Here is a 23532-nt window from a genome sequence, read left to right on the forward strand (position 1 = left end):
AAAAAACAGAATTACACAGCAGTTAAGTACCTGAACTTTGTAGCCAGGCGACCTGGGTTCAAATTTTGATTCCATTAACTAACTGGCTGTGTGACCTTGGCAGGTCACTTAGCCTCTCTGACTCTGTTTTCTCACGTGTAAATGGGAATGACTGGAGCCCCCATCTCAGAGGGCTGCCATGCAATTTAATGAGGTAATGCATGTAAAGCATTGACAATCGTCCTTGGCACCCAGTAAGGGCTATGTAAGAGTCTGCTAATGTTTTTAGTTTAAAAAAAAAAAAAACTGGATGTGTGGTTTTCTTGAAAACACGGGAATATATGATAACCTCATGCAACATTTGGGGGGGTGCCCCTGCAGAGAGGGGATGTGCCCAGCCTTCCAGGTCCCCACGGTCCCCGCCCCTCCTCTTCCTCCTGTGCCTCTTCTTTGCTCGGTCATGTTGCCCGCCCATCCCCCTCTAGTGCCCTGAGCCTCCGCTTGGTCTTAGGAATAAATATATCCATTTATATATACTGGAACAAATATGCTAAACTAAATATATCCAAACAAACTAAATATATCCATGTTAAAACATTGGGACACGAATAAACAAGCGAATCTACCTAAAGTCCCTCTGTCACTGTGTTGGACCTGTCATGGGCACATACTAATCACGAACTCCCTCCTGCTAGCAGATCTCACAGCCTGTTCATCCGGCCTCTGGGTGTGCAGTGCTAGTGACGGGGAGCTCACTACCTTACAGGGCAGCTTCGCTGCTGAGTCTTTGTCATACTCAGAGTCCAGGAACAACCGCCTTGTCCATTACCTTGCCTGAAAGCCTATTTAATTTCCACTGTGCCCCTCTTCTGGCACCTTGAGCAGAGGGATGTGCCGTCTCCTTTGTGCCAACTCCCCATGTGCTTGGTGGAAGCTGCAGGTTTTAGAAATTCCTCCGCAGAGTCTAGAGCCACAGCCCAAGATGCCACATGCTGATGGCAGGGGAGGACCTCACACTGGGTCATGCCGTCACCCTTCAGAGCACAGGAGTAAGATCTGGGGTCCAGTCCCTGCTTCACCACTTTATAGCTGCCTTCTGTTTCCTTCTCGATTGGGTGAAGATACTAAGGCCCTCTTGATCAAGAGGTTGTTAGGAATCTTTTTCTTTTCCTTTGAGTCCATGAGTCTTAGAGCCGCAGCATAGGGATGCAAACGGATCCATCCGAGAAGAGTCTGGCCCTTCCACGGCCTCCACCGCCCCTCGCCCCAGGCAGCAGGACAGAAGACTGCTTCCAGGCAGGGGTCTGGGAGCCCTAGTGCCATGCTATGGGTCAGGCGCGCCACCCCTGAACTTCAGGCTGCCCGATCTCAAGGTCCCTCGAGGCAGCTAAGACATTCAAAATCCACAGAAACAGCTCTTTTTCTTTAAGAATAAAACCAGACCTTGCTTTCCAGGCTGACTGATGCCTCTGGCTTATCAGGGCAACAGAAGACAGGTGGGCAGTGAGGCCGGGAGAAATTGCTCCCTGACCTGGGAGCTGAGTCAGTCCCGCAGGCCTACCAGTGCCGGGCTGTCTTGCAGCCTTGGAACTGGCAGGGGGCCGGTCACTTGTCCCCCTGGGTAAAGGGCAGCCTGTGGCACAGGCCTCCAAACGGCAGCTTTGGGTGCAGGAGAGGAGGGGCCGGCAGACCTGGGAGGCAGGACTGTGCCCCCAAGGACCCCCACCATGGTTGTCTGGTGTCCTGCCCTGGCTTTTACGGGGAATTTCTCGGCAGGTGTCAGCACCTGGGGGCTGCACCCCAGGCCGGCAGCCTTTCAGGAAGGGCTGGGTAGAGAAGGACGCTGCTCTTATTTGTCTGCCGTGTGACAGGTCCCTGGGAATACTGGAGAAGGGTGGTGCTAGTGAGACCTTGGTCAGCATCATGTAAAGGTATTTGTGCATCCAGTCTGTGCAGGAGCAGGGAGCCCAGTGGGAAAACCACTGGCTGCGTGATCCTGGCCGTGTCACATGAACTCAATGGGACTTGGTTCCCTTTTCTGCAGAATGAGGATGATTCTCCAAAAATCGTAATGGGCTGATGGGAGGAATTGATGGTGTCAGGCATGCGGTGGCGCTTTGCTGTCTAAGGGCAAGGGACATCGTTTCCAAGGAAAGGAAAGTGACTTGCCTGAGGTCATCCGGTGAGTTCCAACAGGATCCAGAACTCAGACCCAAGTCCCCTGCTGCTCTCTGCCCTAGGAGCAGAGTCGCTCCTATCAGAAAGTGGGGTGTGTTCAGGTGGGCCACCGTGGTTCTGGGGGACTGGCTCTGTCCCCCGACCCTGGGGAGCCCACAGCATCAGGTTACACATGTGCACAGGGGCTCGGCGAGTGGGAAGGTTCAGGCTGAGAGTCTGACGGTAGCAGACCTGGGGAGAGAAGGCCTTGGCTTCTCTTTCCGATGTGCAGCCAGTAAGGGTCTATTGAACACCTGCTGGGTATTGGACGCTGTGCTAGGTGCCGGGATGCACCAGCAGATGAGGTAGATGCAGTCCCTGCCCTCGCAGGGATAATGGTGACTACGCTTGCGAAAAGGCCATTGCAGTGCTCGGCTTGACAAGTGCCCTGAAGGAGCGAGTGAGACCCCCAGGCCCAGAGGAAGGGTGTTGGGGAGGCCTCTGAAGGGCAGGAGATTTGTGCAAAGTCCTGCAGGACTGAGGCGCTGCTCAGACAGGAGAGGGGTGATGCTGGGGCAGGGACTTTGGGGCTCCAGGTGACGTTGGGTATGGCTGGAGGGGGAGTGCAGCACAGGATGGGGGATCTGTGAGAATCGGTGGGAGATGCGCTGGAGAGGGGGCCAGGGCCAAATGGTGCCCTGGGCCTTCTAGGCCAAAGGAATAGTAGGGCTTCATTCCGAGGGTAGTAGGAGAAGCATGGCGGGGGCCCCTAGGCTGGGACCTAACAGATTTGGAGAAGGCTCCCCCCGGCTGTTTTGTGAAGAAAGGGTACGGGAGTGTAGGAGAAGAGATGGTGGCCAGGGCTGGTGGGGACAGAACATGGCATCCTTGCAACACGCGTGGACTGCAGCGCTGATGGCTGTGCTGGGGGACTGAATATGCAGAGGGGAGGAATGGAGCCACCGAGGGGTGCAGGTGCTGCTCACTGGGACGGGGCCCGGGAGAGATGCTGCAGGTGGAGGAACTTGGGAGTAGGGTTCTGGGCATGTGGGGTCTGAGGTTCCTGAAGACCACCAGGGGCGATGCTGAGGGCAGTGCATGTACAGCAAAGTGGTCAGAGCTGGAGAGAGAAGGGGCAGGTGGAAAGTCACCTGGGGGAAGGTGGCAGGTGAGAAGAGCACAGGTTGGAGCCTGAGGTGCCAGCATGGGAAGGAGCTTGCAAAGAAGACACAATCAGTAGTGAACAGGGTCACCGAAGCCAAGCAGCTGCCTTTGGAAGGCCGGCGAGGGCGCAGGCTGTGCGGTGTGAGTGTGGGGCATGGGGTGTGGCAGCTCTTGCTGGGCGTGGAAGGGCCCACCCCGCAGGCTGAGAGCGCACACCCACACCTCCCCCGAGTGCCGTGTCAGCGGACCCCAGGGCTTCGTGGGTCAGAATGCTCCTTCTCCTGGAAATATGCCAGGATCCCCTCTCTCAGCCCCGCCGCCTGCCACAGCCTTCCCCACCCCGTCTGGACCCTGCACATTTATAGCCTTGGACCAGCAAGATGGCCAGTAATGATCCTACTGAGCCCATGGCACTAGTAGGCTTCCTTGTAATGGCAGAAGTAGGAGCTTTTCGATTTGGGCTTCAGGGGCATCTGTGGCCCTGAGCCCCAGCAGGTGGGCCGGACACCCCAGAGGCTCCTGAAAGCTGGTGGCACTTCGTGACCCATCCCAAGTTCTGAGGCGAGAGCACTGGGAATCTGGGTCCCGCAGGGCTCCTGAGATGGGGGCGAGGGAGACAGCGCAGGGCTCCTGGTTTCCAAACCCCGGAGCTGGGGAAATAACAGAGGTCCCTGTCACCTCCCCTCACAGGAGCGTCTGCGTGGCTTCCCGGCAGCCCACACAGGCTTTGAGGCAGGCAGGCTCTGTCCCTTTCTGGCTGTGTGATCTCGAGAATCTCTCCCTCTCTGAGCCCCGGGCTCCTAAGGGCCCTTCGTTGTGAGGTGGTCGTGGTTTAATTTGGGTAAATTCCCAGCACAGAGTGAGCACGTAGCAAACGTAGCTGCCAGAGCTGGTGTAGCTGTGCTATTATTCTTACTCTGTTACTCTGGTGGCCCACAGTGGCTGTTGCTTGTGGGCACGGCCGTTGCGGGGGCTGGCTCTGCAACGGAGGCTGTCCAGGAAGCCGCAGAGGCAGCAGTGTATGCGGCCCCACCTGTCTGAGGGGCCGGGCGCAGGGGTCCATGGTGGAGCCCCAGGGCGATTTGTCCCTCCCACCCCGTGGTCCTCTGCAGCCTCCACTCCCCGTGTCCGTAGCCGGCTGGATCAAGCTAGGAAGCGCGTGCGTCTTCCGAGGTGGGAACCTGCCTCTTCTCCTCCTTTTTTTTTTTTTTTTTTCCTTTACCATGACACCTGTTGCTCATAGGTACAAATCAAACGAAGAGTATGTATATGTGCGAGGCCGCGGCCGAGGGAAATATGTTTGTGAGGAGTGTGGAATTCGCTGCAAGAAGCCCAGCATGCTGAAGAAACACATCCGCACCCACACTGACGTCCGACCCTATGTGTGCAAGCACTGTCACTTTGCTTTTAAAACCAAAGGTAAGAGACAGTCAGCTGGGGCATTGCCCCTGCCCGCTGCAGGAAGCTCCCCTCTGGGGGTCCCAGCACAGAGCTCAGGGGCCCAGACCTCTCTGCCTGGAGCCTGGAGCACCCCCACTTCCTGGGTTCCCACCCCACTTGGTGCCCAGTGGCAGAGCAGCTGGCTCCAGACTGGGCTGTGGCACCCACGGCTGCTCCCAGCCATCTGCCTGGATCCCGCACACAGCCCCTCACCTGAGGCCACCCTCCCTGCCCTGCCCACGGCACTCTTGCGCAGCCCCTGGTTTTGTATCTTCTCTCATCACCCCTTCCTTTTGCATGTGTCCTTGGCCATGCATCCACTGATCAGACAGCTCCGGCATCAGCACTGGTCACTGCCACTCTTGCATTGGGAAATCCATTCCACTCCACCCCGAGCCACTTGCCACACTCGCATGCCCACTTCTCATCCCAAAGTCCGCCCTGCCTCCACCCCCCTCCTCGACCCTCAGCCCCTGCTCTGCCCAGCTCCTCTGCACTCTCAGCACAGGGCCAGAGCAGCAGCCCTGTCACCACTGTCCCCAGCCACGCCCCACATCAGGGTCAGGACAGGCTCTGCAGTCACCTGTGAAGGAAGGGCCGGCTGTTGAGGGCATGCATCCCAGAGAGCTGTGACGGGCGAGGGTGGTGGCCTGGCCTGGCCTGCTGCAGCCACCAAGTGGATGGACGAGCTGAGGCCACGTGGTTCTTGGATCGCACTCTTCTCCTGCAGGGCAGCAGGGAGGGTGCTCGCTGCAGACAGAGGCGCGGAGGGAGGCCCAGGCCTCGCAGCACCTCTGGTGGCTTCAGCCTCTTGTGCTTTGCAGATTCCTGGGTCAGGGTCTGGACACAACAGTCCCGTCTTCTCCTTTGAGCAAATCAGGGGCCTCCATGCCAGCCCCATGGGAGCCGAATGGCATTTCAGGGGACGAAACACGTGGGCTGCCTTCGGCTTTGCCACTTGTCAACTTTTCTTCCGTTGGTAAAGCTACTCCCGCGAGAGAGCCTGGGCAGCTGTTTTGGAGATGGCCTCCAGGCGTCCTCGCTCCTCCATGCTCTTGTTGCCTGGCCCCTTCCTTTCTCTCTGCACAAGGTCAGGGGCCAGTTTAACACGTGCCTGGCTCAGTGGCCTCCTCTCTGACCGAGTTCCCATTCCTGGTCTCCTGATCCCATGGACTGACCGCTGCCCTCTGTCCTCATCCTCTTTTGATGTAGGTGGAAGTGCCTACCTGCCCACTTCCTGTCCCTGGTCCTCTTCTCTCTTAGTGTCTCATCAACACTGTCCCAAAGGGCACCCAGAGAGAGCAGATGGGCCTGCAGCCCCCTCCATGCCCCATGGGCACATCACAGGCGTCTCCACCCCCAGAGCCCTGCCATGGGCCACTTCCTCTGGCCTGAGGCAGCCAGGTGGGATTTTATAGAAGAGAGAGATGGGAATGATTGACTGACAGTTTAAATAACAGTCTTGGACTCTAAAAGTAGAAAACTTCTCCCTTGAAGGTGAAAAAAGTGATCTCAGAAAACAGAATGATTGTTCATGCTAGAGCTGTAACTACACCCAGGTCCCCAACCTCGTGGACACCGTCCCATCATCTTCCTCTCTGTCAGCAGGTAGTTCCCTCCCCTCTCTGGAGGGGGTGGCAAGAAGCTGCAATCAGAGTGGGTCACAGCTGCTGCCCCTGCTCCCAGCGTGTGTCCAGGGGACCACGCTGTCCTCAGCCTGAGGAGCCCTGAGAGCCTCGCAGCCCAGAGCAATGCAGAGCCCGCCTGTGCCCAGCACACAGCGGGGCTGCCGCTGCCGTGGGAGCCATCACTCTGCCATGTGACACGGGAAAACCCATCCTAGCTGAGTTCCCAGCCCAAGCAGTCTCCCCAGGGGACACCACTCAATTCCCTTTGCCTTGCCCATTTTGCCGGGTCTGAGAGAAGCCTGGGTCCCTAGCAGGGACCCCTTGCCAGGAGAGGCCTTCACTGGGGCCACGTTGAGCCCATCTGCAGTCCCTTCCTGGGTGTCTCTGAGGCAGCACAGAGCCCTGGAGGGGCCCAAGAGCATGGTCTGAACAGAGGGGCTGCAGACTCTCCGCATTGCCAGGGCTGTGGAGCGTCCCCTGAGGGAAGGCTGGGGGGTGTGCTCTCAACCAGAGATCGGGGTGTGCGCTGAGCTCCTCCTCACGTGTGCATGGTGGCTTCCAGAAGACAAAAACCTTCCCGAGGCAAACCAGGGGGCGGATGGGAAATGGTGGAGTCTCAAAGTCTGTGAGCAGCAGAGCAGGGCCCGTGTTAGGGCGGCGGCACATGGAAGCGGAGAAAGCTCCCTCTTCGCGCTGTCTGCACGACAGGTGCAGGGAGGGAGGACACGGAGCTCCTGTCTGTCCCTGTGGCCGGGTGTCTCCGCCGAGTGCTGGGCCCCGTCAGCCACAGCTCAGACAGACGGCCCCTCCCGTAGGGCCACCTGCCTCCCCATCAGGCCGTCCTCGGTCCTGGGCCCTCCCGGCACCACCACCTGGCTGCACCCGTGCCTGGGAGCCCTTCCTGTCTGTCTCTGTCTGCCGTCTGTGTCTCGTCTCTGTGTCAGACGTCGTGGCGGCAGCGAGGGCCTCCGGGAGCTGGCTGAGGAGCGCGCTGGGTCGGGGGGAGAGGCCTGCCGTGGCCCTGTGGAGTCCAGGGGTCCCGGTTCCTCTTCTCAGATGGTTCCCAGAGCCCAGTGGGGTGGCTGTGCCGTGCCCAGGCCCTTGCGCCGATCACCTCAGGGGACAGAGGTGGCAGCTGTGGACAGGCCTCATGCCCGTCAGGCCGGCAGGGGCGGCGGCAGGGCTGTCGGTCAAGGCCCAAGGAGGCAGACAGCAGCGCTGGCCGACCTCCTCCAGATGCCCATCACTCCCACCCACTTGCCTCTCCCCTCCATCGGGGCTGCCAGGCTTTTGGTGGGGGCAGAGAGGACTGTGGGGAGCTGTGGACTCTGCCTGACAAGCCCAGGCTCTGCCCCTTGACAGGGAAGTGGTGTCCGGGCACCCATGTCCGTTGGTGCACCTCCCGCCATTCACAGCGGAGGAGACAGGCCTGGAGAGGGGAAGTCACAGAGGGAGCCCGGACAACACTCAGGGCTGCTCATCCAGCGTCCACGTCTGTCACCCACAGAGTCACCTCCAATTCCCCACCCCCTCGCTGCAGCCCCCACGGTGGGGACAGAGGAGAGGCAGGCCTTTGGGGCCCCCTGGTGCCTAGACCGGTAAAACCATTGCACCACGAGCATCATCTTAGCCCCTCTCTCCTCCATACCCAGCATGGTGAGTGGCAGAGCCCCCCCTGCTCCATAGACAGTGATTGTCATGGTGGGGGGCAGGGGGTCTGCTCTCTGCCAGGCACACTCAGCTGCCATCCGCATGCGTCACCTCATCAGCTCCACCCACATCCCTACAAGGTAGGTGATACTTCACAGCCACCAAAACTGGGGCTCAGAAGGTGAGGGAACTTGCCCGGGAGCCCACAGCTAGCCAGTGGCAGAGCCCAGTCAAACCCAAGGCCGCCAAGCTCCAAACCATCTGGGTTCCATTCTGCCACCTCGTGGAGCGAGCAAGGACCCCAGAGTCCTGAGGCCTGGGTCCGGACAGTGCTCTGCACTAACTCGCCCTGGGACTTTGGGCCAGCTGGTTCACTGCATGTGCTAACAGGAGCCCTGCCAGCACCCGAGACAGCCAGTGCTCTTGTCTGATGGTGTCTTCAGCACCTGGGCCCTGAGTGAGATCGGGGGCAGGGAAACCTCTTCTGGTGGGGGGTGAATTACACGGTCTGTGAGGATCCTTCCAGCACTCTGCTTCTGTGATAAGAGGGGCATTTCCTACACATGGCTACTGGACACCCATTGTGTGCCCAGCACCTGACTTGGCTGGATATAGACCTAAACCTTCCAGGCAGAGCACGTGTGACAAATGGTGTAATAGCCAGAATGAGCAGTGTTCATCGTCCTCTGTGGCCTGGGAGAGTCAGAGGAGGGGGGCCTGGTTCCAGAACCTTAGGACGGTATCTCTGACCCACGGAAGACCTCGGCAGCCTTTTCCCACCTCGACTGTCCTACTCACGCTTTGCCTGCTCACGGCAGTGAGGGTGGAGGTCCACAAGGTTGGATGGGGACCTTTGGGGACCCCTCAAGATGACTCTGGAAGTTATGGCTCTGCTCCCTCTATGGTCAGGAGGAGAACACTCAAGTTTCTGTCCAGTAATAGGAGGAAAACCAAAACCGGGAAGGACAGAGTCACGGACTAGGACCACGGGGAGGAAAGAGGAAGGGAATGGCTCCTCTCCCATCCCTGCTGCCCTTGCCTCGCATACCTCAGGGAACCCCAGCTTAGGGCTCCCCATTAACCTCTTAGCGATACCCCAAAGTTCCCTAAAATTCCCAGAATGATTAAGAAGCCTCCTTTGGTTCATCCGTGGGCTCTCTCCTTGTTCACCCATCCATCCATCCATCCATCTCTCCACCCTCTCATCTAATAGCCTTCCTGTCCATTTATCTTCCCATTTAACCTCTCATCCTGTCCTCGCTCCTCCTGTTCTCCTGTTTGTTCTCCCACCCACCCAACTTCCCATTCTTTTATCCTCCTGTCTGTCTGCCCATGCCTTTACACGTGCCTGCATCCATTCATGCATCCAACCGCCACTCTTGCTCTCATCCAGTCTGCATCCTCCCATCCAGCCCTCATCCGCCCATCTGCTTACTGACCCATTTCCATCCATTCTCCCATTTATTTCCTTCATCTACTCACTACCCCATCTGTCCATTCATCTTCTGACCTACTCATCCAGTGTCCCAGCCCTCTGTCTGTCCACTTTCTGTTCTTCTATCTCTCCATGTTTCCCCTACCCACATATCCATCCATCTGTCCATCCTCCATCCCTCCATGTTTCCCCTACCGACATATCCATCCATCTGTCCATCTGTCCACCGGTCTCTGTTACATCCATTCCAGGAGCCTCACCTCTTTCCATTTTTCTCTCCTCCATTCGTCCATTCAAACTTACAAATAAGATTATTAAGATGAAGCACCTGACTCAGGTAACTTATAATTTATCATGTGAACACCATATGGAAATAGAGTCCCCAGAGCAACGGGGAGCACATCACAGTTAGGGAGTGGCCCAAAGGAACATCCTGAGACATCTGGCCTGCGTTCTCCTGGGGCAGACTGGATGCCCTGCCTCTCCTTTCCAGAACACTGCTGTCCACAGGGCTTTGTGGCCTGTGCCATGCTGTGTGCGTGTGGGGAGCTGAAGCTGTTGTTAGTGTCCCCTGATTCCCCTGCCTGCCAGCCTGTGCAGCTGCACCTGCAACTTGGAGCAGAGTCAGCCTCCCCTCCAGGGGTGTTGGAAGCCTGGAACAGGGCAGAGCCTCACTAGGGCCTTCCCTGAACCACCCTGGTCCTATCTCTGCACTGTACACTGGCCTGGGGAAACTGAGGCCCAGGAAGGGGACTTCTCTAAAGAAAGCAGGCTTGGGCCCCTAGCCTTGTGGCTCCCAGTAGATGTTCCTACTCTCTGACCCTTCTCCATTCCCAATATTAACTTCATCCTGGTTCCTCTTCCCAGACCCCAAGATTCTGCCTGGCAGGCTGCCCTAGCAGTGTGCCCACCCGCCACACTGGGCAGCGGGAGCCTCCCATGGCATCCCAGCACCTGAGATGGCCCATAATCCCGTCTGAAGAGCATCATCAGCTCTGGGCCCAGCCTTAAATCAGAAGCAGGAAAAACCTTTTGCCCTTGAGTTATCTTTTAATTTCTTTTTTGTTTGTTTTTTAACCAGCATCTCACCTCCTCATTATATAATACCCTCTGTCCCCTCACAGCCCCCTGCCCGCCCCACCCCAGCTCCTGTGTACCACTCCGAACAGCAGCTGTGGCTGCATATCTTGGCCTGGGCACCAGGGCAGAGAGATGCCCTGGCCCCTGCCCAGCCCCTGCAGCTGGCAGGGCCTCGACTGGTCTGAGAAACCATGGCCTGTCGGCTAGGTGCTGCCTCCATGAGCCCCGGGCCCACCCTGGCCTCCTGCTCTACAACAGAGCCTGAGTCTATTCTCATCTCTTTCCAGGGAATCTGACTAAGCACATGAAGTCGAAGGCCCACAGCAAAAAGTGCCAAGAGACAGGGGTGCTGGAGGAGCTGGAAGCCGAAGAAGGTAACACATTGCCAATCTCCTCCTTGTCCCCTCCCGTCCTCCCCACTTGCCTCCTCTCCTCCACCTTCCCCCCACCTCCTTCCTTTCTGCCCTCCTTTCCTCAGTTCCCCTTCTCTCTCTCCCTTCCATGCCTTCCCCTCCAGTTCTCCCAGCTGCTGGGAGACAAAGGCTAAATTCACTGAATGACGACCCTGTCTTCTACATGCTCACAGCACATGCTGTGCAGCCGTAGCTATTGTGCATTACGGTCTAGCACACAGGCAGAGCGCCTGGCATCCCATGGGTGCTCAGTGAATGTTTACTGAATAAATGAACATATGAGTTCCTATAGTCCATGTTGATAGAGCACCCACTATGTGTCAGGCATGTTCTAAATGTGTGTCCTGAACTATCTCAGCAGACCCTCATGATGACTCTGTGGGGTACGTACCCTTGGAAGCTCCACGCCCACGCTCATGCCTACACACTCGGGCATGGGCCTGACCCATGGGCCTTTGGGGGTTAGGAGGCTTTCAAGAAGGCTAAAACCAGACCTGACAGCAACTTGTCATCTCCCAATCCCATCCCACTGCCACACCCCAGCCATGGTCATCCATCCCAGGAGGTATATTAGACCCAGTTTCTGAGCAGACAGGAGAGGGGAGATGAGTCAGGCAGCGGGTCTGGCAGGGCATTGCCCAGCCTCAGCATCCAGGCAGGAGGCCAGAGGGGCCTTGGCAGTGGACGGGCAGTGGACGGCAATCCCTCCAGCAGGAGGAAGCTGGAGGCATTCCTTTAGCACAGGGCAAACCTTTGGCCACAGATCCCCTGAAATCACTGTCAGGACTTACAGAGTGACAAAGAGGAGGGTGCGTGTGTATCTGTCTGTTTTTGTTTTTCTGATTTGGGGATGTATTTGCAGTCTTACAAAAGAGTTAAATCCCATTTCCTTTCAGGTGGAATAAATCACCTTTCTAAAACAGAACACAATGAACTTGGTGCTGTTCCCCCCAAACCTAGAATGTGGGTTTACCATGCTTGTCAAGAATGCACATGGGGCCACTTACAGATGTTGTGTCAGTGAGTCCTCATGTCAGGTGGTAGAAACTTGTGCTGCCCCATTTTAACAGAGGAAAGTAAAGCTCGGACAGGTAAAGGCAGGTGCCCAAGGTCACACAAAAGCACTGGCTCCAGGCCACCCCACTGCCTGGTGGGCTGGACCACGGGAGCCTGAGCTCAACCCAGAGCGGTCCCTGTGTGGTCCCTTCCCTCTGCCAGCCTCATTTTCCCAGTGCGGCAAACAAGGATGATCATACCCACTTGTTGTGAGGATGAAATCCATGCATTCATTCCAGAGGCAACTGCTGAGCACCAGCTCCGTTCCGGCTGCGTGCTAGGTGCTGGGGACTCCCTGTGAGCCAGACAGAGCTCCTGTCCTCGGGAAGCCTACATTCTAGAGGGGAGCCAGCAAGGCACAAATGTGGGACAGGGCAGGGGCGACGAGTAAGAAGCAGAAAATAACGGCTGGGGCGTGTGGGGAGGGCCGCTCTGTTAGGCAGGGTGGTGTGCGCGGGGAGCCGGCAGGGGCTGGGAAGAGCGCTCCCGCACAGGCAGCGCAGGCGCGGGGCGCGCGGGGCCGGAGCGCGGGGCAGGTGGGCAGGCGCGGGGCAGGTGGGCAGGCGCGGGGCCGGGCGCACGCTGGCCCGCGCGGGTGGCCCAGGGAGGTGGTGAGGGGCGGTCGGGTTCCGGCTGGTTCTGGAGGAAGAGCCCACGGGCTTTGCTGACGCGCGGTGGAGGGGCGAGGGAGGGACTGGGAGAAAAAGGAGCCGAGGATGACTCCGAGGTTACGGCCAAGAGACGGGAAGGCTGGGGCGGCCGCTGCCCGCGGTGAGACGGCCGCAGGGAGCAGCGGCAAGGTCGGGTCGCGCGCGGTGGCGGCCGCGTGGGAGGACAGCCCGAGCCACCACCCCGCCCCCGCGCCCGCGCCGCAGCCCCGTCCCTGGCGCAGACGGGGCCGGCGCCAGCGCCACCGTGTGGCCGGTCCCGGCGGCGCCCTCCCCGAGCTCCGCTCCGACCTGCTGGGCGGCCCCAGGCCCCGGGCAGCGGGGCTGGGACCTTGGCCTTGACCCCAGCAGGGGCCGCAGCTCCAAAAGGCGCGGAGAGAGTAGGCCGACCAGCCAGGGCATCCCCTAAAGCCTGAAGGAATCCAGACGTGAAGAGACTGGCAAACCCTGCTCTGGGCAGGGGACCCTTGGCTTCTGTCATTCATGCTCTGCTCTGGGTGCCCAGGCCTCATTTTCCACATCAGTAAAGAGGACAGCAGGAGACATTTGTCTTGACGCTGCCTCACTGGTAGCACCACCCCTCTGACCTTCATCTGCCTGCCTGCTGGATGGGGGAGGGGGCAGCTGGAGATGACAGTAGCTGAAGTTCACTGGGGACTTACCAGGTGCCAGACCCACACGGTCCTCACAACCGCTGCATGAGGTGGCGTTTATTACTATTACCCCGTGTCACAGATGAGGAAACTGAATGCAGAGAGAAGGTGAATTATCTAAACTCACACCGCAAGGAGGTGGTGGTGCTAGGATTCAAGCCCAGATCATTTCCTGCTTCTCAAGGCATAAAATCATTTTTAAACTGTCAGTGTAATAATGCAAGGGTTGCAAACTTCAGTTCTGACTCAGCTTGCTGGGTGACCTTGGGTAAGCACTTGCCCCCTCTGTGCCTGCATTTCACCGCATGTAAATGAAGGGTGGGGCCAGGTGAACTCCTGGGACTGAAACTGGGCCCTGCCAAAGTCCTAGGTCAGGGAAGTAGATGCCCCATCCCCATCCCACTCCCAACCCAATCCCCCCCTCCCCTCAGGTCTCTCATCATTCTACTCCCAGCTGCAGGAGACCCTGCCCTTAGCCTTGTGGCCTTCCCTTTGCCTGCCAGCCCAGCTCCACCCCATAGTTTTTGACCTGTGTCCTACTGAATGCCCACTGTTGTCCCTTTCGGGCATGCTGAGTTATGTGGAAGACCAGACGCTGGGCCTTCTGGCCTGGGGCAGCTGGGCGTGAGTGAGATCCAAGCCTGGCTGCACCTACAGCCTGGGCCAGCTTCTGCGTCCAGCTCTCCTGGTCACTAGTGGGTGCGGTACTGGCATGTGTGAGTGACTCAGCCCACCTGTCACCAGCCTCACTCTGCGGGCCAGAAACATGGGTCACGACGGTCTAGTGATGGGCCAGCGAGTGGGCCAGATGTTAGCAGAGCTCTCCCCAGTGTCACGATTGCTGTCCATTTCAGAGAGGCCCAAACTAGACTCCTGACATGTTAGAGGGGACCTGCTGGGTGGGGCCACCCCACAGAAGCCAGACCAGGAGGCTGGCATTTCAGACCCCCACTGCCCTCAGCCAGGAGAGCCTGGGCTTCAAAAGGGCAGCGGCTCCTCTGCACAAGAGTGTGGCTGGGATGGGGCCGTGCTCTGCAGCCTGAGGCCAGCTGAGCCAAGTCACCCACAGAGGCCAGAGTCTGCCATGTGCCAGATGCATTGTGCCAGCCAGTGGCAGCCTGGTCACAGTGGCAGATGTGTCTTTAGACTGACCACAGACGGCTCTGTGCTGCTGGACCAGCCAACATGAATACTAAGTCCCAGAATACTAGACTTCATCATTCCCGTATTCTTAGTGGTATCATTATTTGAGCCCTTGCTGTGTGCTAGGCCTGCATTTACTCCTCCTAGCAAACACTGTGAGGTGAGACTTTCACACTCATTGGAGAAAGGAGACTGAGGCACAGCAAAGGGACATAACTTGCTCCTGGTGAAGCCAGCACTGAGATACTAATGAAAAAAAAAATGCTGTCTTATTTGCTGCGGTTCAGTTCCAGCCCTGCTACTATTCCACCTGGGCAAGTTACTTAATCTCTTCACTGCTCGCTATTATTATTTACAAAGTGTCCCCATGTCTGTTAGGTCACTTGCTCTTCCATGACTATTGTGCCCAGTTTGCAGCCAAGGAAACTGAGGCTTAGAGAGGAGCAGCCGTGGGGCCAGAGTGGCCCTGGAGCCCGACCGTGACCTTGGGTCTTCTGTGTTTGCCCCTCAGGAACCAGTGATGACCTGTTCCCAGACTCGGAAGGGCGAGAGGGCTCAGAGGCTGTGGAGGAGCACCAGTTTTCAGACCTGGAGGACTCAGACTCAGACTCGGACCTGGATGAAGATGAGGACGAGGACGAGGAGGAGAGCCAGGACGAGCTGTCCAGACCGTCCTCGGAGGCACCCCCGCCCGGCCCACCACCCACGCTGCGGGCAGACTCTTCACCCATCCAGGGCCCTCAGCCCCCAGATGCCACCTCTGGCAATGAGCCCCCGTGCGGCAGCTCGGTCTCGGAAGCTGAGCGCTTGACAGCCAGCGGTCGCTCCACGTCCAGCCAGAGCATCCTGTGCCTCCCCCGGCTGGGACTGGCCCCTTCGGGCCCTGTGGAGAAGGAGACAGGCTCGGCCCTGAGCTCCAAGTCCGTGTCGCCGAGAAGACCGTGGTCCCCAAGCAAAGAAGCAGGCAGCCGCCCACCCTTAGCCCGCAAACACTCACTAACCAAAAACGACTCGTCTCCCCAGCGATGTTCACTGGCCAGAGAACCACAGGCCTCAGCCCCGAGCCCACCTGGCCCCCAGGTGGGCCCTGGAAGGGACACGGGCCCACTCCCTTGTGGGTCTCCAAGACTTGAGCTGTCTCCTCTCACCCCCCGGCCCCCTCGAACACATCTGCCCCCCAGACACTCGCCCACCAGGAGATGGTCTCCGGGTCAGGCCGAGTCACCACCACAGTCAGCGCTGCCAGGGAAGTGGGCCTCGCCTGGGCCGGGCAGCCCCTCTGTGGGCGAGTGTGGCCCGGGCTTGGGGCTGGCCCCGCGGGTTCTCTTCCCGCCCACGCCTCTACCTCACAAGCTTCTCGGCAGAAGCCCCGAGACCTGCGCTTCCACCTGGGTGAGTTCCTGGGCAACTTCTCCCCCGTGGGGTGGGGGGGTTGCAAGTTCACACCTTCTAAAGTATCACATCTGGAGCTAGACAGTACCACCAGCTCAGTAATACTAATCATTTAGCAAACATTTATCGGGCACCTACAGTGCCAGGCACCATGCCCTACACCGACTGGCTTAGCAGACTTTGTTCTAGGCTCAGAGGCAGCAGAGCATGGACTCTGGCGTTCACGGGTTCTGGGTTCCACCACTTGCAAGTGTGTGGTCTTGGATATGGGTGTGAATACTTGTACAATTCCTTGCCCACCCACCCCATCCCCACCCCCATGTATCCATCGAGCAGATGGCAGAGCTTAACCAAAGCCATCACCATCACCAGCATCACTGTCAACAACGTCCTCAGGGACACCGTAGCTGACACCATCCCTGTGAAACCGTCAGCACGGTCCCCATCCCCTCTGGCGTCATTGCAACCCAGCACACCATTGCTGCCACCCCACCAGTGTGATCAGTGCCATCACATCACCAGCACCATCACTGTCCCTGTCCCCGCGGCTGCCGTCCCGCCCCACGGACAGCACCATCGCTGCCAGCTGACCTCTACCTTCCAACACCTTTTCTGTCCCCACATTGTCATGGCCTAACCCCATCACTCCGGGAGGATCACTGATCTAGGAATCTGTCCTTGATTTTTAATTTCAGGGTCACATTAATATGCCTCGTGGTTGGAGAAGGTGGAGAGCCTTGGGTGGGAGCTCACGTCCAACAGTGAAGTTGGGTCAAGACCATTTTAGGAACAGGAGAGGTCGCAGAACCAAGATAGAGGGCTATGCGCATGGGTGACGACAGGGCCCCACCTCGCCCGAGCACCCGCCTCCCCCAAGCACAGATGTGCCGGCCAGAGGCATGGAGACCACGAGGCCTGAGTGTGCTCATGGTCACCTCGGGGCTGGAGAGGGCCCGTGCCAGGGAGGGCAGCTGGCTCAGGGTGGCGCTGTGGGCAGCGTGTCAGGAACTCTGGTTCTGCGCCCAGCTCAGCTGGGACTCAGGACTCGCTCTGCGGTCTCGGGCAAGTCCCCCTCCCCACCTCCAGGCCGGGGTTCTCCACGTGCCCAGCATGTAACCCTCACCTTACCCTGTCTTGTTTTCTGACCCCAGCAGAAGGCCGAGTCCCGAAGTCCCTCCTGCTCACCCGGCCCTGCTCATCCTCTCTCCTCCCGACCCTTCTCCGCCCCCCATGACTTCCACGGCCACACCCCGGCCCGGACAGAGGAGAACATCTTCAGCCACCTGCCTCTGCACTCCCAGCACCTGGCCCGTGCCCCGTGTCCCTTGATTCCCATCGGGGGGATCCAGATGGTGCAGGCCCGGCCGGGAGCCCACCCCACCCTGCTGCCAGGGCCCGCCGCCGCCACCTGGGTCAGTGGCTTCTTGGGGGGTGGCAGCGACCTGACGGGGGCCCGGGAGGCCCAGGAGCGAGGCCGCTGGAGTCCTACCGAGAGCTCATCAGCCTCTGTGTCGCCTGTGGCCAAGGTCTCCAAGTTCACACTCTGCTCGGAGCTGGAGGGCAGGGACTACCCCAAGGAGAGGGAGAGGACGGGCGGAGGCCTGGGCAGACCTCCCGACTGGGAGCCCCGCGGGGCCGAGGCACCCACAGAGCCCGTGCCCGCGCACAGTCCCTGCACGCCACCACCCCAGGGCCGCCGGGCAGCGCAGTCCTGGAGCCCCCCGCTTGGAGTCCCCGTGCACTCTGGCCGACACAGAGGCCTCTGCCACCCCGCCGCTGGACCGCAGCAGCTCCGTGGGCTGCCTGGCCGAGGCCTCCGCTCGCTTCCCAGCCCGGAGGAGGAACCTCTCTGGGGAACCCAGGACCAGGCAGGGCTCCCCCCAGCCCTCAGGAAGTGGGGAGCCCAGGGCACCTCCACACCAGCCTGAGGACAGGGGCCCCCCGAGCACTTAGCCGCTCTCTGACCGCTTCAGCATCTGGCTTCCGGAGTTCAGCAACAGACGTTTCCAGCCAGCTTCCTCGAATCACCTGTTCTCACGGGCCGCGCCCATCTGTCCCTCTGTCCAAGCAGCTTCTGCCTGGCCCCCATCTGCTGTATCTTCCCATGTATGCAGTTACCTGTGCCTTTTTCTATACCTTTTGTTGCTTGAAAAGAAACAAATCACACACATACATAAAAAAAAAAAAAAAAACCACGAGGAGTTTGAGGCTGTGAATAGTCCGTGATTTGGGGGGAAAGGCTGTAGGTGGAGCCTCCGTACCCTGCAGCCACCTCACCTCCAAGGCAGGCAGAGGGAAAGGGGATGCACTGAGGGAGAGAAAAAAAGAAACTTTACAAACTGCAGAATGAGACGTAAAAGCAAGCACTCCTATGTACAGATGTTTGTGGTTTCTATCTATTGCCTCTTGTCCCACCTCAGCGAGTGGCCGCTTCTCTCTGCCAGCAAAAAGCCCAGTGGCAGCCCCACCCAGGCAGGCCCCAGAAAAATCATCTTTTCCTTTTTTCTTTTTTTATGTGAGACAAAGACAAAGAAAGAAAATGTTACCTTTCCTAGGATTTCAACACAAAATTACAGGAGCAGGTAGAAGGTAGGAGCTGGTTGGTTCCCCCAGGGCTCCCGGGGACCTTGGTAGCCTGAGTTTGGGGCCCATCCTGGCATTTCACAGGTGGCCATACCACCCCACCCATCCAAACTCCATCCTGCTGCCTCCCTTCTGCCCCCCAACCCTACCCCCTGGGCTGGGAAATGTCTCCCCGTTCCTGAGCACCCGGCCCAGGCCATAGGCTGCCTGCTCTATTCTAAAAACTACCCATAGGCTGACTTAGCAAGACCCAAGCCCTAGGGACTGTTCCTGAGACCAGAGTGTGGGTTTGTTCCACCTTGATCCCTGGAGTACCAGGGCCCTATTTCCTTCATGGCTGGGCTTTCCAGTGCTTGGCACCAAAGGTTTACAGGGACCCATTTCTGGACCCCTTTGCAGCAGGACTGGTTTCCCCCATCCTTGCCTCCACTATCCCTGCCTCCACCACCCCAAGGAAATACCCAAAAGTGTGCCTGGTGGGAACTGCTGGGGCCTGTTTGTTGCAGAAAAGAGAAAGAGAGAAAGAGGACGGTGTTCAATTCTTTCCCCAGCCTCCTCCCATTCTCTTCACCTAGGGGACTTTTGAATTGTCCTAAGTGATCTGGATTCTTCTCCAGAGCAATCAGAACTGGCCAGTGCCTCTTCCTTATCACATTTCTGCCTTCAGGAAGCTGCCCTGCACTTCCTGAGGGCAAAAACCTGTAAGAAACATAATATGATCAGAGATTTAAACCCCCAGTTGAAATATGGAACTTGAAGTCTAACATGTTCACCACACCTTGAGAGAGGTAGTTTTTTCCCCGATCTTCCATAAATGGTTTTCTTTACTTTCTGCACAGGGGAGAGAGCACAGGGACTGTGGCCTGGCCCACGCAGCCTGGGTGCTGATGCCTTCTTGTGCGAGGCAGGGGCCTCTCTGGGCGGCCCACAGGCCTCAGCCAGGCGTTTATGAACCAAGTACTTGTCCAAAGGCTCCTGAGCTGTTGAAGTTGTTTAAAAAGGACGCTGTAGGTGGGAGGGTCGAGACCCTTCTGCAAGCTCCCTGTGCCTGGCCATACTTCCCTCTTCCTCCAGTTCACAGCCTTTCCCTGCTTGGCCCCTGATGGTTGGACACACCAGCCACAGGTCCTGACTACAACCAGACCACCTTGTTCATATCCTTTGCCTCACTTAGAGCTAAGACTAAAAATGCGCTAACAGGGCAGGGCCTCCCTGGGGGTCCACTGTGCGCCAGGGTCCTGGGGAGTCTGGGTTAGCTAGTAGCTCTTGGCTGCTTGACTCAGAGTCTGGGGCTCCCGTCCACCCTGGGAGAAGCCAGGAAGCCCATCCTGGACAATACTGTACTGTTCTGGCAGGGCAGGAAGTGGGCAGGAGACCAGGCCCCAGAAGGCCAGGGCTTTCCTCACCCCCTGCCTTCTAGCCCTTGCCGATGGGGCTGCCCACAGGCTGGACACTTCAAGGGCTGAGGCCTGGGAGCTGGATAAAGGGCATTGCTTCAGCCCAGGTTGGAAACTCTCCTGGGCAAGATCTTCCGGCCCCAGGCCTACGAGGCAGCAGACTGTGGGCTCTGCTGGACCAGCTCCTGACCTTGGGGGTGGCCACACCTCTCACCCCACCCTGCACCCCAGCTCTCCTGGCACCATCCCCCTGCACTTGAACAGCCCACCCACCAAAGGTTCCTCCCTGGGCAGCCTAGTGATCGACCGTGGCCAGCAAAGGAGGGTCCCTGCAGTCGCGGGGCCATCAGGCTCTGGCAGAGGAGAAGTAACCAGGGCCAGCAGTCACTGGAGACCTATTTCTAAATACCCCGGGGGGGAGATGTACAAATAGAATCTGGCCAAAGGGCTACTACCCCACCCAGGTGCCCAGAGGGATGGCATTGATGCCCCCAGCCTGGGGTGTATGTCACTGGGCACGGCTCTAACCCCTCTTCCAGACTCTATTTCCACTCCCCTGAGCACAGACCACATGATGCTCACTCCACTCGTGTGCTCCCCTGGGCCTCCTGTCCCTGCGCCCAACCACTTCTGCAGTTCCAACTTGCCTGTCATGCTGTTGTCCCTGTTAGAAGAAGCAGCAGAGAAAGCAGGGGCTGATTCGTGGCCATAGCCACCTGTTCCATGCTCTGTCGAAATGGCCTTCCCTTGGTACAGACTAGCTCTGGTCCTTGGGTGTTAGCAGTGGAGGAGGAACCAACCGGCCGAGGTTTCGGAGGCAAACCTTGCCTTCTGCTGGGATCCCAAGCCACCTGCCCCCCAGGATGTGCTTCACCCCTGGCAACTCAGGGCCATTCTGGGTACTAACCCACTCCCCTCAAAGACAGGCCTGCCCTGTCTGTGCCCGACCCTGACTCGCACGCTGGGCTCATTCCCTGGGACCCTCCAGGAGCCTGACAGCGGTGTGCTGCCTGCTCTCACCCCCTTGACCCCCAACTCCCAGACCCAGACATGCCCCCTGCCTCCCTCTTTTGGGAAAAGTCTGAAAGAATTAGCTTCCAGGTTCTTCTAGCTTCTTCTCCAACCCCCGTCCCCCGCCCCCGCCAGTTCTTCTGAAGAGGAACAAACAATATATCTGAGCTGAATTTCTCTCTAGTCCTTTCTCCAGACAAACCCTTCTTAAAGCAAAAGTCCTGGCTGAGCAGCCCTCCCTGGGGACCGATCTGCCGTGTTGACCAGGGGAAGAAAGTTCCTGAAGGCCTGTTCCACAAATTCTGCTTCTGTGTTGTGAATCTAGTCCGCTTTCCATTAGAAAACCGCTTCGGCACTTATGATCACTTTACTAAATCTAGTCTTTAAAAAAAAAAAAATGAAAAGAAAAGAAACATGCAGGCAAATGTAAGATACACGCTCTCTGTAAGATAAATATTTGCCTTTTTTTTCCCTAAAAGGTGTATGTATTCTGTACGTGAAATTGTCTGTAGAAAGTTTCTATGTTCTTAAATGGCAATACATTCCAAAAATTGTACTGTAGATATGTACAGTGATTGCACTGGGATGGGGTAGTTTTGCCTGTAATTTTATTTAAACTCCAGTTTCTACACTTGCATCTTGCAATGTTGGTATGGTATATATCAGTGCAAAAGAAAAAAACAAAACAAAACAAAAAAAATCCATGCAGGTCTAAAGCACAGAGTCTGATGTACAAAAGGAAAAAAAATGCTCAGTATTGATGTGTGTGACCTTTGTTGTAAATTACATCTGTACTGTGAATGAGAAGTTTTTACAAGTATAATAATTGCCTTTATTACAGCTCTGGCTGAGTGTTCAGCCTGAGGATATTTTTTAAAAAAAAATAGCACGTTGGAATAAATTTGAAGATCCCAACATAGCCCTGCTTGCCTGGCTCATGGTTTTTCTAGAGGGTTGCACAGTGTCAGAGTGGGAAGGACGTTTGGCATGCCAAGTGCTCATTTTACTACAGAGCAATCGGGCCCAGAGAGGGAGAGTGACTAGGCCATAATCACACAGCTCAGGACTCTCTTGTGGCCCCTCACTTCCAGGCCTGGCAAGGAAGCAGCAGATATGCTGCCATGTGGTCGGGGGCCTGTATAGTTGCCTGGATCTGCTGTAACAAATTGCCACAAACTAGGTGGCTTTAAACAACAGAAATTTATTCTCTCACAGCTCTGGAAGCCTGAACTCTGAAATCAAGGTGTTGGCAGAGTTGGTCCTTTCTGGAGGCTCCGAGGGAGAATCTGTTCCGTGCCTCTCTCCAAGCTTCTGGGGGCTGCAGACCATCCGTGGCCTTCCTTGGTTTACGGACTCATCACTCCAACCTCTGCCTCCATCTTCACATCGGCACTTTCTCTGTGTGTCCTTTCTCTTCTCTTCTCTTGACATGTCAGTTTTTAGGGTCTACCCTAATCCAGGATGATCTCATCTTGAATCATTAACTTAATTGCATTTGCAAAGACCCTTTTTCCAAACCAGGTCACACTCGCAGATTCCAGGGATTAGGACATGGACTTAACTTTTGGGGGCCTCCTCCATCTGGCTACAGGATGAGTAGTGAGTTGGTCCTTGGGTCTTGGCAGTTGGGGTGGCATAGCCACTTACTGCCTGTGTGACCTTGGGCAAGCCACCTAACCTCTCTGTGCCTGTTTCCTAATCTGTAGGGGGGAGGGCAGTGACCTGTATCTGTAAGGGCTGTTGTGAGGATTGAATGAAATGGTTTCTGCAGGGTGGCTAACAGAGCCTTGAACAGGGCAAGCCTTCAACAAATAGTTCCTGAGCAGGCTTTGCACAGGGTGCTGGCGTTATAAGGGTGAGTAAGGTATGGGTCTCCACCATTTGTATTCATGATGGTTTGCTGAGCGCCAGAGAGGGGCAGTCATCGGATGCAACAGTGAGCAAGACAGACACAGCCTGCCCTGGAAGAGCTCCCATTCCAATAGGAGAGGCCATCCTTGATGACTCAGTGACAGTGGTCAGAATTGCTGTGGTGGAAGATTGACAAGGGCATTAGCCCAAGGTGAGCCCAAGTCATCCGGGATACTTTCCTGCAACAACCTCCAGGGCTGGGAGAAGGAAGTTGGATGCCACAAGGAAGAGCAGACAGAGAGGTTGGTGGACAATCAGGAGGGGTCCCCTGGGTACACACTGCCTGGACATCCAGCCCGAGGAGCCTAAGAGGGACTGTTGCTTCAGCAACAAGGGGATCGCTGCTGACCTTGGGGACTGCTGGCCTGGTGCAGTTCCTGGCGCACAGTAGGCCCTTCATAGATACTGATGGGTGTGTAATAAACGGTGGAGGCAGATGGTGGTGGTTGAGGAGTAAGAAGAAGATGGGGACATGGAGACAGCAGATGCTGACACCGTCTAGGGGCCGTAGGGGCCTGGAGAGAGGTAAGGGAGAGGCGGTGCCGTGGGGTCTGGGAAAAGTGTGCGTCTAGGCTAGTGGGAAGGAGCCTGGCTTGACCCAGGCCTGAGGAGAGGGGAAGGGAAGCGGTGCAGATGAAATCAGTGTGTCCATCTGGTGACAGGAAGTTGGGGGCACTCCTGTGGATGGATTTTTCTCTGTGAAATAGAGTGAAGTCACCTGAGGAAATTGCATGGTGCAGAGATGGAAGGGACTTGAGAAGGTGCGCGTGAA

At 57.3% G+C, this 23532-nt stretch overlaps 1 protein-coding gene across 1 annotated transcript in view; it reads left to right on the top strand.

Moving 5' to 3' along the window:
* HIVEP3 (HIVEP zinc finger 3) overlaps positions 1–21768 on the top strand; it is a 130590-nt gene extending 108822 nt beyond the window's left edge. The window contains 5 exon segments of the mRNA XM_045548086.1: positions 4544–4719; positions 10821–10907; positions 14978–15858; positions 17010–17576; positions 17578–21768. Of these exon segments, the coding sequence (XP_045404042.1) occupies positions 4544–4719; positions 10821–10907; positions 14978–15858; positions 17010–17576; positions 17578–17811 (1945 nt within the window). The 3' untranslated portion in view covers positions 17812–21768.
* Positions 21769–23532: the final 1764 nt, after the last annotated feature.

The sequence above is a fragment of the Lemur catta genome, chromosome 3 (genome assembly GCF_020740605.2).
Source record: "Lemur catta isolate mLemCat1 chromosome 3, mLemCat1.pri, whole genome shotgun sequence".
In the NCBI taxonomy this organism is placed as follows: domain Eukaryota; kingdom Metazoa; phylum Chordata; class Mammalia; order Primates; family Lemuridae; genus Lemur; species Lemur catta.